Raw genomic sequence first — 11,878 nt, forward strand, 5'->3', positions numbered from 1 at the left:
AAAGCTTTTTTAAACTCATTCTGGCCAAGAGCGTGGGCGGGATTCTCCGACCCCCCCCCCCCGGCCGGGTCAGAGAATCGCTGGGGGGGGGGCGGCGTGAATCCCGCCCCGCTGCTCCAACGGCGGCTGCTGAACTCGCCGGCGCCGGTTTTTAGCGGGGACGGGGATCGCGCCGCACCGGTCGGGGGTCGTTGGCAGTGGCTCCCCCCCCCCCCCACCGGCGTTTCTCCGGTCCCCGATGGGCCGAGCGGCCGCCCGTTTTTGGCCAGTCCCAACGGTGTGAATTACACAAGGTCTGTACCGGCGTGACATGGCTCTGAGGGTGGTCTGCGGAATCCTCGGGGGGGGGGGGCGGGGCACGGTGGCCTGGCCCGTGACCAGGGCCCACCGATCTGCGGGCGGGCCTGTGCCGTGGCGGGCCTGTGCCGTGGGGGCACTCTTTCCCTCCGCGCCAGCCTGTGTAAAGCTTCACCATGGCCGGTGCAGAGAAGAAACCCCCTGCGCATGCGCAGGAATCATGCCAGCGGTTCTGGGAACACACTGGCGCTCCTGCGCATGCGCCAACTCGCGCCAGCCGGCGGAGGCCCTTCAGCGCCGGTTGGCGTGGCGCCAATCACTCCAGCGCCGGCCTAGCCCCCGAAGGTGCGGAGGATTCCGCACCTTCCGGGCGGCCTGACGCTAGAGTGGTTCACGCCACTCTTTGGCGCCGGTACGACCCGTCCGCCGGATACAGGAGAATCCCGCCCCTTATGTTTTGTTTAGCTCGCCCCTGCTAAATCATCTGATTCTCCCGTCTTTGGGCATTGAAGCTGGACTACCATGAGATTCAGTGGAGTCTTCTGCTGCAGTGTGCCGATTTATTTCTGCCTTCTGCTTCCTGCTCTCAGTTTTCTTTGGCGATCTGTACTTTTGCTTCTGGGGCTTTATATCAGGCCAGAATGCTGGTTTTTCTATCTTCCAAGTTTTAAATTTCTCCTCCAGTTTCTGTGTGTTTCTGGGTTTTTCTGGTAGCTGCCACTATGTTGCAAAGTGTGTGTAGTTTGATAGATCACATGAAAGGTTCGGTGTCTTGTATATTTTAACAGTAAGTGATTATTAACTGTGTACAGATATACAGTATCTAAGTCTAAAGAAAGAGCTGTCTCCATGTTTGTCTCAACATATGTCTTTGACCAGTCCCAGAATGCCTTCTAGACTTCAGTCTTGTGTCCTTTTACATCACAGTGTGGGCAGTACCCAGACTCAAGTTCATCTTTTCTATGCTGGACCCTTGTACTACAGAGTTAACACCTTGGCTAAAATAACAGAGGAAGGAAAATAATTGAACTCGAGCATTAACAAGTTTCAATGGTATTATCACACAGTGGGGATAATTATCCCATTCAGAGACTGTCACCCTTTTGTAGAACCTGCCTGATTTTAATCCTGACAAAAGGTATTATTAGCCGTTGCTGAAAGGGTTGCCTTAGTGTCTGAAGTGTAATTCTGGCAATCTGTGATCTACAGGGATGGGTGTTTGCCTTAGCACTAAAATATTGTGGCTGAGGTGTGGAAAGTGTGCAGTGAACTGCATGATATAGTGTTGGTGGTCACAAACCAGCTTTACATTAAATAGAAGCGTTTATGTTCATGTGAGGAAAGCATAAAGAAGAAAATGTATTTTGTATAGAATTCATCATGTCCAAAATATCCCAAGAATATCCCAATCAGTGCATCATTCCTGAAGTGTAGTCGGAGTAATGGAGTCAGATATGACAAAAACAAGCAGTAACTTGATTTTCAACAGTCGTGACTTTGGGATTGTCATCCAGAACACAAAATAAATCTGTTGGATGTTGAATGGTGCCTTTAGATCTTTTACATCTCCTAAATTAAGATTTAGTGGTGGGGTTCAGTTTCAGATCTTGTCCAAAAGATTGTACCCCAATGAAACATTCAATCGCTGGTTTGTGATGCAGAACAAGGTCAGCAGCGTGGGTTCAATTCCCATACCAGCTTACCTGAACAGGCGCCGGAATGTGGCGACTCGGGGCTTTCCACACTAACTTCATACTTGTGACAATAAAAGGCTTTCTTCTTATTATTATTATTATTATTAATGCATTAATTCTATGTTATGTGGTCCATTACATTATGCATCAGAACCGGGGTGGTCACACAAATGCATGAATGTTACTTGCTTGAGAAACCCCCCATTGTGGGGCAATTGGGAAGCCTTATTAGTTTGCATTCCAGCTGAGTTAAATGTAGTGATAAATTTAAGCTTATATCTAATGAACTATGTTGTATTGTAGTAAATACAAGCTTTTGAAAATTCTTTAAAGACACATTCTTGATGCTAATGGTTTTGAATTCACTACCCTTGACTGAACAAACATAGCTATGAGTTCAGGCAGCAATATGCTTATTTTACAGTCAGGATTGCATTTTTCTCTAACTCTCCTTCAAAAAAAGAACGATAAAAAAATTGATGGTAACAAAAAAGGAAAACTCAATGAAATAAATTACTGTTCAACAAATCTGCTCCAAAATAATGTCCCAGCTTTGTTCACAGTTGCATTTGTCATTGCAAAGAATTTGAAGAATTGAACGCAATTTATTGCAATGAAATGTTCTTTTTGTTTTTCATTGTCCTGTAGTGTATAGTTTTCGCATTATTCGGAAAGATTCAATGTTACCATCTCTGGAGACGATCTCTCTCAGGCTGGAGAATGAAGTAAAAATAGATTACCCTTAACATCACCAACAGAAAGATTTATTAGTTAAAAATCTACAGTGGAAAGCTGTCAGATATATTTATATGCATTTTCAGAAAGCTATTGGTTAACAGATGCACAGTAGCACATCATTAGATTAACTGCTTCTTGATAGAATTCCTTCCTTGAATTTCGGCAAAGAGCATTTTCTGCATGTAATCTTAACTATTTCCAGTCCATGACCCTGTTTTATAAAAAGGATTGAATAGTTCAAGTGGCAATCCTTTCATCTGTCATGATCATTAATCAAACTTTGATGCCCAGATGTATGTCCTATTCGGACTGACCAAACTTGACTGATTTATCTAATGTTGATTAAAATCTAACATCTTAAATTTTTGTTTAAACTCTGACACTCTTGTAATCTTGCTTCATCAATGATTGATCAATTCCAGTTTTTGTAGCATCTAATATAAATTAGTCATTCATGTAAATGATGGAGAAGATGCTTCAAAACTAGAATAATCTGAGGCATAAAATGAAAAGTGTTGGCAGCAGAATCAAGTGTGATATATGAACTTTGATTTTCCGTTCCTTCGAGCCGGCTGAATTATCCATTCCTGCTGCAATGAATGGAGATTTGGCTTAGCGCCAAATTCCCCACCCTCGCTGGCAGCAGTAGCGAGGCGGACTCCCAACGGAAAATCCCGCCCATTGTTTTTCCTGTTGTCTCTAAAAGATATGAGATGACTAGTTCAGACTGAGTAATCATGAGTACAGCTCATGAATATTTAGGAATTGAAACAAAGTGCTGGAAAGATTCAGCAGGTCTAGTAGTTCGCTCCCAAGGTGGGTAGCGCAGGTCGGGAAATTTCCCGTGAGTGAGAGGAGAAATTTCCCTGAGGATCGGATCTTGGTTCCGGGGGTGAGGCGGGAAAGTGCTGGTGGGCGCAGGGTGGAGTCGAGCCCACTACCCTCGGTTGCAGATCAGAGTTGGCCACAGAGCCTGCTAAGAGCCAAGGCAGACTGTTTAAAAGGCTTGCCTTAGCTCTTTGGGACTTTATTCCACGTTCCATCATATTTTAGGTCCTCTAGACCTCATTGCTCATACACCCTCAATGCCTGCCCAATTCCCATGCTCTATCCATCCCTCCTCATGTCTTCCACCCATCCCGTGCATTTCAGAGCCTCCATGCTAACTAATGGTCCCTCATATTCTCTCTGTAACTTAATGCCACCAACCTTTGCCCTTACATGCCAAATTCAAGATTTTACTGAATTCAAATTTCACCATGTGCAGTGGCGGAGTTCGAACCCGGGTCCCACGAACTTTACCCCAGGTCTCTGGATTACGAGTTCAATGACAGCACCATACGCCATCGCCATGTCATATAACTTTGGGGGGAAAAACACAACCTTGGCTGTCCAAATTGAATCTGCCATGTTAGATTCCAAAAGGAGTACACCCTTAAACTCAGGGCCAAACCCAGGATCACAAACACAGCTTGCCCAACTAGGTGCAAAGGTTATATCTCATCAACACATGCCCATCACGGTCAGACACCTTCAAAACAGTACCCAGATTTTGGAAATACTCATTGAGTCACAACACTATGCCCAGCTTGAACGAAAATATATAATTTATGCTTAAAATGGAACGATTTTGCAAAGGTGTTTATGTTATCAAAGAAGACTTCATCAGTTTGATATGTAGAAGCTTTTTCCTGAGAGTGTGATACCATCATAAAAGGCAAAGCACCATCTCATTTTAAGGAATACATTTGTGGAAAAGGATTTACTCACAGAAATGTGTACAAGGACCACAAAAAAGACACACTCATAAGAGAGATTATTCTAATGTGAGGTGTGCAAGATTTTGTTTCAACCTTCTTCTCCCTGCAGAGACATCACCTGATGCATAACAGTGAATGAACTTTCAAATATGAACCATGTGATAAAGCCTTTGTGTCTCTCTATGTGTGTTTCCGAGTCATAAAGTATACATACTGGAGAGAAGGCAAAGATTTATCCATTTGTGGCCAGAAATCTGCCAGCAATGGATCAAGTGTGCACATTTGTTGAATGTCCTACCAGTGTCCCTACTGTGATAAAGCTTTCATCAAGAATGATGGATTAAAGATGCATATTGGAATACACATGGGAAAGCCCTTACCAAGTGCTCAGAATGCAACAAAACGTTAGTCAGAAGAGGGGCTTACATATGAAGACACCAACTAAACTTACGATAAGTCGCAATTATGTATGCCACTGACCATTCTTAAACTGTCACCACCAGTTAATGAGAATGTCAGAATGAAAACAGATGAAATTGCAACGTGACAAGGTAAAGCAAAAAGATATTTTGACAGTTGAACAAGTGCAAGAGAACCACAACTTGTGGTTGCAGATTGGATTTGAATTAAATGGCCAAATCACAACTCCAAGCCTACATCATCTTCACCAGGTCCAAAGTCGCTCGGTGTCAAGAGAGTTCATCAATACATCTACGGTTACCATTTTTTTATCGTCACTGATCACAAGCCATTGCCTGGCCACTTCCATGAAGACGGGACGGTTCCGCCAATAGTGCCGGCAAGGATTCAACACTGGGCTCTGTTATTGGCTGCTTATGAATATTCTCTTGAGCACCTTCCAGGGACCCAAATTGCACATGCCGATGTATTGAGCCGTCTTCCCCTGCAGATCAAATCGGCAAACTCCCCCACAGCGGACAAAGTGATTCCTGTCCTGAATTTCATGGTCTCCTTACCTGTCACTGTCGCGTGTGTTCGCGACTGGAAGCAATCCGCCCTGTACTTGCCAAGGTGTATCATCTGGTGCTCTCTGGTTGGCAGCATCGACAACTACCAGGGGGGTTGAAAGATTTCTCCTCTAAATTTTCGGAGCTGACTGTGGTGAACAGCATCCTCCTGTGGGGTACCAGCGTTGTTGTCCGAGTGAAGGGACAGGCTATCATGTTGAAGAACTTCACAACGGACATCCCCGAGTGTCCAAAATGAAGATGCTGGCGAGAAGCTACGTCTGGTGGCCGGGTTTGGACACGGATATCGAGACGTTGGACCAGCAGTGCTCGATCTGCCAGAAGCACCAGAAACTCTCCGTGGCGGCACTGCTACACCCTTGAGAATGGCTGGGCCGCCCTTGGGTTCACGTGCATGCCAATTTCACCAGTCCCTTCTTGGGTTCGATGTTCCTCGTCCTGGTGGAGGCTCACTCAAAGTGGCTGGAGGACCACAAGATGCTGTTGATCACTTCCCGGGCGACTATCGAGCAATCGCGCATTTCATTGTCCACCCATGGAATCTCTGAGGCACTCATGACCAATAACAGGGCCTCATTCACAAGTGAAGAGTTTATCGCTTTTCTAAAGAGCAACTGGGTTCGCCAAGTCCACACTGCCCCGTACCATCCGGCAACTAATGGTTTGGCATAGAGGGCCGTGCGATGGTTAAAAGGGGAATGAAGTCCAGCTTGATGGACACAAGACTGACAAGATTCTTATTCTCGTGCAGGACCATACAACACACAGTAACTTGGGTAGCTGAGATGTTAATGGATAGATTTGGTACCTGGCTGAGTTTGATTCTATCGGACATCGGCGAGAAGATGCGCCATAACCAAGATTCACAACGACGTTGCCCAATTTTTAAAAGAATGTTTTATGTTTCTAATTAGGGGGAACTTTAGCATGGCCAATCCACCTAGCCTGCACATCTTTGGACTGTGGGGGTGAGACCCACACAAACACAGGGAGAATGTGCAAACTCCACATGGACAGTGACCCAGGATCGATCTCAGTGCCATGAGGCAGCAGTGCTAACCACTGCACCACCGTGTTGCCCTGGGCATTGCCCAACTTGACGTTGCCCTCTTCGACACTTCGCACCTGACAGCGCAGTGCTTGTAACTTCAACAGCGGTGCTCGTTGACTCTCTGGGATTGTTGTCTGTCAAACAGGACCGGTCTCTTACCAAGTTCTGGTTCATAGAATTTACAGTGCAGAAGGAGGCCATTCAGTCCATCGAGTCTGCACCGGCTCTTGGAAAGAGCACCCTACCCAAGGTCAACACCTCCACCCTATCCCCATAACCCAGTAACCCCACCCACCACTAAGGGCAATTTTGGACACTAAGGGCAATTTATCATGGCCAATCCACCTAACCTGCACATCTTTGGACTGTGGGAGGAAACCGGAGCACCCGGAGGAAACCTACGCACACACGGGGAGGATGTGCAGACTCCGCACAGACAGTGACCCAAGCCGGAATCGAACCTGGGACCCTGGAGCTGTGAAGCAATTGTGCTATCCACAAGGCTACCGTGCTGCCCCTCAGGGGTTCGGGGGCAACTATTGAAAAGGCACCTGGATCACATTTGCTCATGGAGGTTGCTCTCTCATGAAGTGCCTCAGAAGAATCCTGTCCTGGATCCTCCAGCTCCATTGCCGAAACAGACTGCTCTGACGCCTCCATTCTGACATGCCAGATGTGGTGTCTTCCAACTTCGAAATGGAGACGCAGACTTCGGAGGTCTCGGACAACGCCACCGTAGTTCAGCAGCCTCCTGACGATCTCCCGCCATGACGCTCCTGCCGCAGACGGCGTTCACCAGCGAGCTATACGCCAACTGATCTGGTACATCAGCTCCATGAAGGTGTACCAGAGCCAAAGAGACTCCGATGTCCCCGGAGTAGGGTAGGTGTTGAGAAAATGTTTTCACCTTGTGGGAAATTCATAACTAGGGATCAGAAATATAAGATAGTGGCTAATAAATTTAATAATGAATTCAGGTGAAATTTCTTTGTTCAGAGAGTGTTTACATTACAGACTGTGGTGTAGTGGAGGAAATTAGCACATATGCATTTAAGGGAAAGCTACCTAAGTGAGGGAAGAATAGAAGGATATGTTAGCGAGAGATGAAGTAGGTGGGAGGAGGATTGTATGGAGTATGGACACAACATCGACCAGTTGGACTGAATCTGAATGGCTTTAATAGTACTTTGAAGAAAATGGAATTACATTTTCATACCTGTATTTGCAAAAGGTTCTTTGAGCCTATTGAGTATTAAAAAGCATTTGTATTGAATACATTGATTTGCATTTTGTATCAGAGAAGAAATCAGTTAATTAGAACTACTTTTTATAATTAAACAAGAGTCCTGTGGGATTGATTGGAATATCTGAATGATGTACAAGAGCTGCATACTACTACTTCTTCATGTCTATACATGAAAGTCACGAGGAATTATTTTGCCCATGCAGAATTCATAAGAGGAAAATAACTGTACTGAAAAATACTATTGCATGGAGTTTGGTTAAATGTCTAACTTACTCTTCAAAAAAAATATTTCAGACATATCTTCTAACATGCAGAGAGATATTCCTGATACTAATTTTGGTGAAGTATTTTGTTACCCATGTGACATTTCATCAGGTAACCAATCTCTGTAACCTTGAATTCACTTCTGTATTTAAAACATCTCCATGGCCTGTCTGAAAAGTTAGAAACAAAAATACTTCAAAGCATTCCAAATGAGTTTATAAAATGAGGTGCTTTCAGAATCATATGAAATTCAAGCCCTGAAAGAATGTACATGCTGTAATGAACATTTGAAGCACTGTATTTATACAGAAGGTTTAAACTTGATATTCATTTAAATTTTATTTGACCAGTGCGTCTGTGAATCATCTTGACATAGTTAATGAAATTCCTTCAGATCTCAGGTTTTGAGTAATGAATTGTTCCTCAATTAATTGTATTGCTTTGATAACTAGGAACAGTACTGCACTAGAGAGAACAATAAATGAATTTCACAAGATGATTTATGTGACATTTTGAAAAATGATCTTCTATAGTGACCTGATTTAATGGAAATCAAACAGCATTGCCATATTGAATACTCCATATCTAAGTTGGAGTGAATGGTCTTTTTACTGTGGTATTGTGCAGAGAGGCGGCCGACATGTACTAAAGCCTAATGGAGCTCCAAGTAAATCATTTTTCATTTTTGTATCTGCAGGTCTTGCCATAGCCAGCGCACTTATAGATATTTCTCAACAAAAACCAAGTGAGTGCAAAGAGAAGACCTCAGCAGTTAGGAACAGGAAGCAACTTCCTCCTACACATCAAGGAACTTGTGTATAAAAGATATAAAAACTGCACTTGTTTATTCTTTACTTTTTTTCCCCCTTTTGATATGGCTTTAGTTTAAAGCCACTCAGCAGCCTCAGTTTTTGTAGGGGCAACAGCATAAGAATATTAAAACATGTGCCCTGTCATCTCTACATATGAAGTCAGTGATGGGTCCTGTACCAGTGGATGAGGATTACACTTGCCTTCCATGCTGTCAATTTGATTTATTACATTTTCAAATCATTAGCCATATTTGAGAATACGATTATGGAAATAAAATTTAAAATGCTAAATGACCACGTAAAAGGTTATTTCCATTTTAGGCAAATGCTGATGGCAATTGATTGTTGTTTGAATAACTTATCAGTTTTTAAGATTGTCAAAGTATTAATGCAAATATGTTAACAGAGGAATGAATGTTTTTGATATATGTGGTACTGCGACTTTGATAACTGTGAAGGGGAGGAAAGAAATGTGTAAATGTGGAAGCATTTGTAACCATCCCTGAAGTCTCCAGTTATTTTTATTCTGCAGCGGTCATATGAATACCACTGTGGGCAGTTTGATTCATTGTTACTTGCATGTTACAGTGGTCCTGGAGCAATAATTAGAAATCAAGAGTATGCTAATAATTTGAAAACAAATATACAAGGGTTGCAATTATGATATTCCTGGATTCTGTGTTTACATTTCAGTCTTAGTGGGGAATGCAAAAAAAAATTTCACGACTGTGCTGTGCAATTGAATCGCAGTACCGCAGAGCATTTGTAAAAATGTTATTTATTGCAGATATCTGAGGGAAAACTGCACATAACTACATTTTTTAAAACAATTTCTATTAAGCAAATCCATTTTGGTGTAAGTTTACCTTGACAATTATATATTACAGACGATAAGAAAATACATTTTAGCATGGAAAGCAGATTGTGCAGTTACTGTTGGTGTTCATTATGTAAGTAACTTTGATAAACATATAATTGAAATGATAGATGAATAACGGTGAAGGATACAGGGTAGAAGAATAAAGTGAATTTGGGGTTTTTTGGGGCAGGTTTAGGTGTCTGAGTTTGTCACATTACAGTTTAGCCAGTCAATGAATTCTTTTTTAAAAATTGGGACATGCTGTAATTAAAGAACATGCGATAGACTGACATGGGACACTTAGTTCAGCACAGTATCTGATTCCAGTTTTCATATTTGGAGGAAATTTTCTAGTGGAATTATAGTAGACAATGATCTTGAATTTTTTCCCACTATGTAAACAGAAGCTGTTCTTTGTATGTAACATTTGTGTTGAATTGCACTGATCTATGGGATTTTAGTTCTAACCTATATTGGAAAAGCATTTAAATAATTCTGTATTAAGGATTGATGGAAGCCCAGTTTTGGTCTCATATTTTGGACAAAGGTTCGGTGATTACCTTATTTTTTTATTCATTTGTTCCATTTGTGTCTTGCCACGTAATTCATAAAACTGTAAAGTTGTCACATCTGTAAATACACATCTGACAGGGGCAGTCAGGTGATTGCACAAAGAAGTATTTTACACTGAAATGTTTAGATTTGTATCATTAAATAACAGCTCACATAAATTCTGTGTTTACCTGGGCCTATGTAAAACAATTTTGAAGCTTCAACATAATAAAACAATTGAAAATACTTTTCCTTGCATTTATTTCCTGTTCGAGTGGATAAATCCTTCACTTGTAATGTTGCATAGGTTTTCTGATAGTGTATTAGTGATAGCCCCAGGCATGTTAAAAGAAATAAAGCTGACCGTGTGCATAGAAAGTAGAAATTGCTGGATCAATGCTACTCTCTGAGCTTTGATTTAATATTAACCCTGTGCTTTGTGATGTTCCTGAACGCCTCTTTGTTCTATTCATGGGGAAAGTGCACGGCAGAAAATTGTACGTTCCACCATATTGCAATGAAAATGGATTCAGACTAATATACAGCTTCCAAGATAGAGTGCGAGAAGAGGAACAAGCCAACATAATAATGGCCATAACTGATGTTTGTTACACAGATTACAAACCTGATAACATGATGTTAACATGATGGGAGGGTGTGGGGGTGGGGGGGTTAATTTTCTTAAAAGATAATACTTGAAGTTTTGGATCACTGGTTAAGGGTCAGGCCTCATGATTAGTAGTTTCAATGAGTAAGGACTCACTGAATCCTCCATTCTAGAAGCTACTAATATAGTGGAAAGTATCCTCTGAACCCAATGTTCACATTTGCAACAGGTACGACAAAGTCTCTTTGCCGTTTGACTACTATATTTTAACTAATCCACCAAACATACAGCGTAATTTTTTTGCTGAGGAATAATCAGGTTTACACATTAATTAAAAACTCTTACCACTCCACACGCTACATGATTTTTTTTGCAAACATTTTTATGATATTGTCTACAATTGAAAGCTTATGGTTAATATTTATAATGTGAATATTTCTAAGTAAACTGTGGTGGCTCAAGGCAATACTGCGTAGGCCTCTTGTATAACCAAAAGAGGTTTATTGAGAACAAGAGAACGGTTAACTATATACAGGCACAGAGGTCTCTGAAACAGGTCTTCATTTTACAACTCCCTGGTCCACACTGCCCAGGCCCCTGCTCCCAGGGTCCCGCGCTTTTTCCAGATTGGTTGGGGTTCACACACTCACACATGATATGCTCCGAGCTTATCACTTGTGCAGCACTAACAAAGCCTCCCTCTTAAGTCCCTCAGTATACAACATGCGTCATTTGCAGTCAACTATGTACAAGGAAAAATTGAGACAATAAAAAGAGGGAGTCCATAACACTCCTTCATCGGGTTAATCTGTAAGGGGACTTTTTAGGCCTGGTAGAGCACCTCAGTCCCCCAACTGGCTCCTCCATGTATGATGTAGTATTGTTGTCCACAACAGGAGGTTGCCTCAAAACATGACCAATACTTCGGGAGTGCTCCCCTCTCCAGCTCCCTCGGGTCGTCGGTGGGTCCTCTACGGAATTCCCCGGTTCTCTCGATTCCAACTTCGCC

At 42.6% G+C, this 11,878-nt stretch overlaps 1 protein-coding gene across 1 annotated transcript in view; it reads left to right on the top strand.

Moving 5' to 3' along the window:
* Positions 1-10,508, top strand: part of atrnl1b (attractin-like 1b) — a 1,392,850-nt gene extending 1,382,342 nt beyond the window's left edge. The window contains exon 29 of the mRNA XM_072479459.1: positions 8,737-10,508. Coding sequence (XP_072335560.1) covers positions 8,737-8,861 — 125 coding nt within the window. The 3' untranslated portion in view covers positions 8,862-10,508. The remainder of the gene's footprint in view (positions 1-8,736) is intronic.
* The last annotated feature ends 1,370 nt before the right edge of the window (positions 10,509-11,878 follow it).

The sequence above is a fragment of the Scyliorhinus torazame genome, chromosome 16, assembly GCF_047496885.1.
Source record: "Scyliorhinus torazame isolate Kashiwa2021f chromosome 16, sScyTor2.1, whole genome shotgun sequence".
Lineage (NCBI taxonomy): Eukaryota > Metazoa > Chordata > Chondrichthyes > Carcharhiniformes > Scyliorhinidae > Scyliorhinus > Scyliorhinus torazame.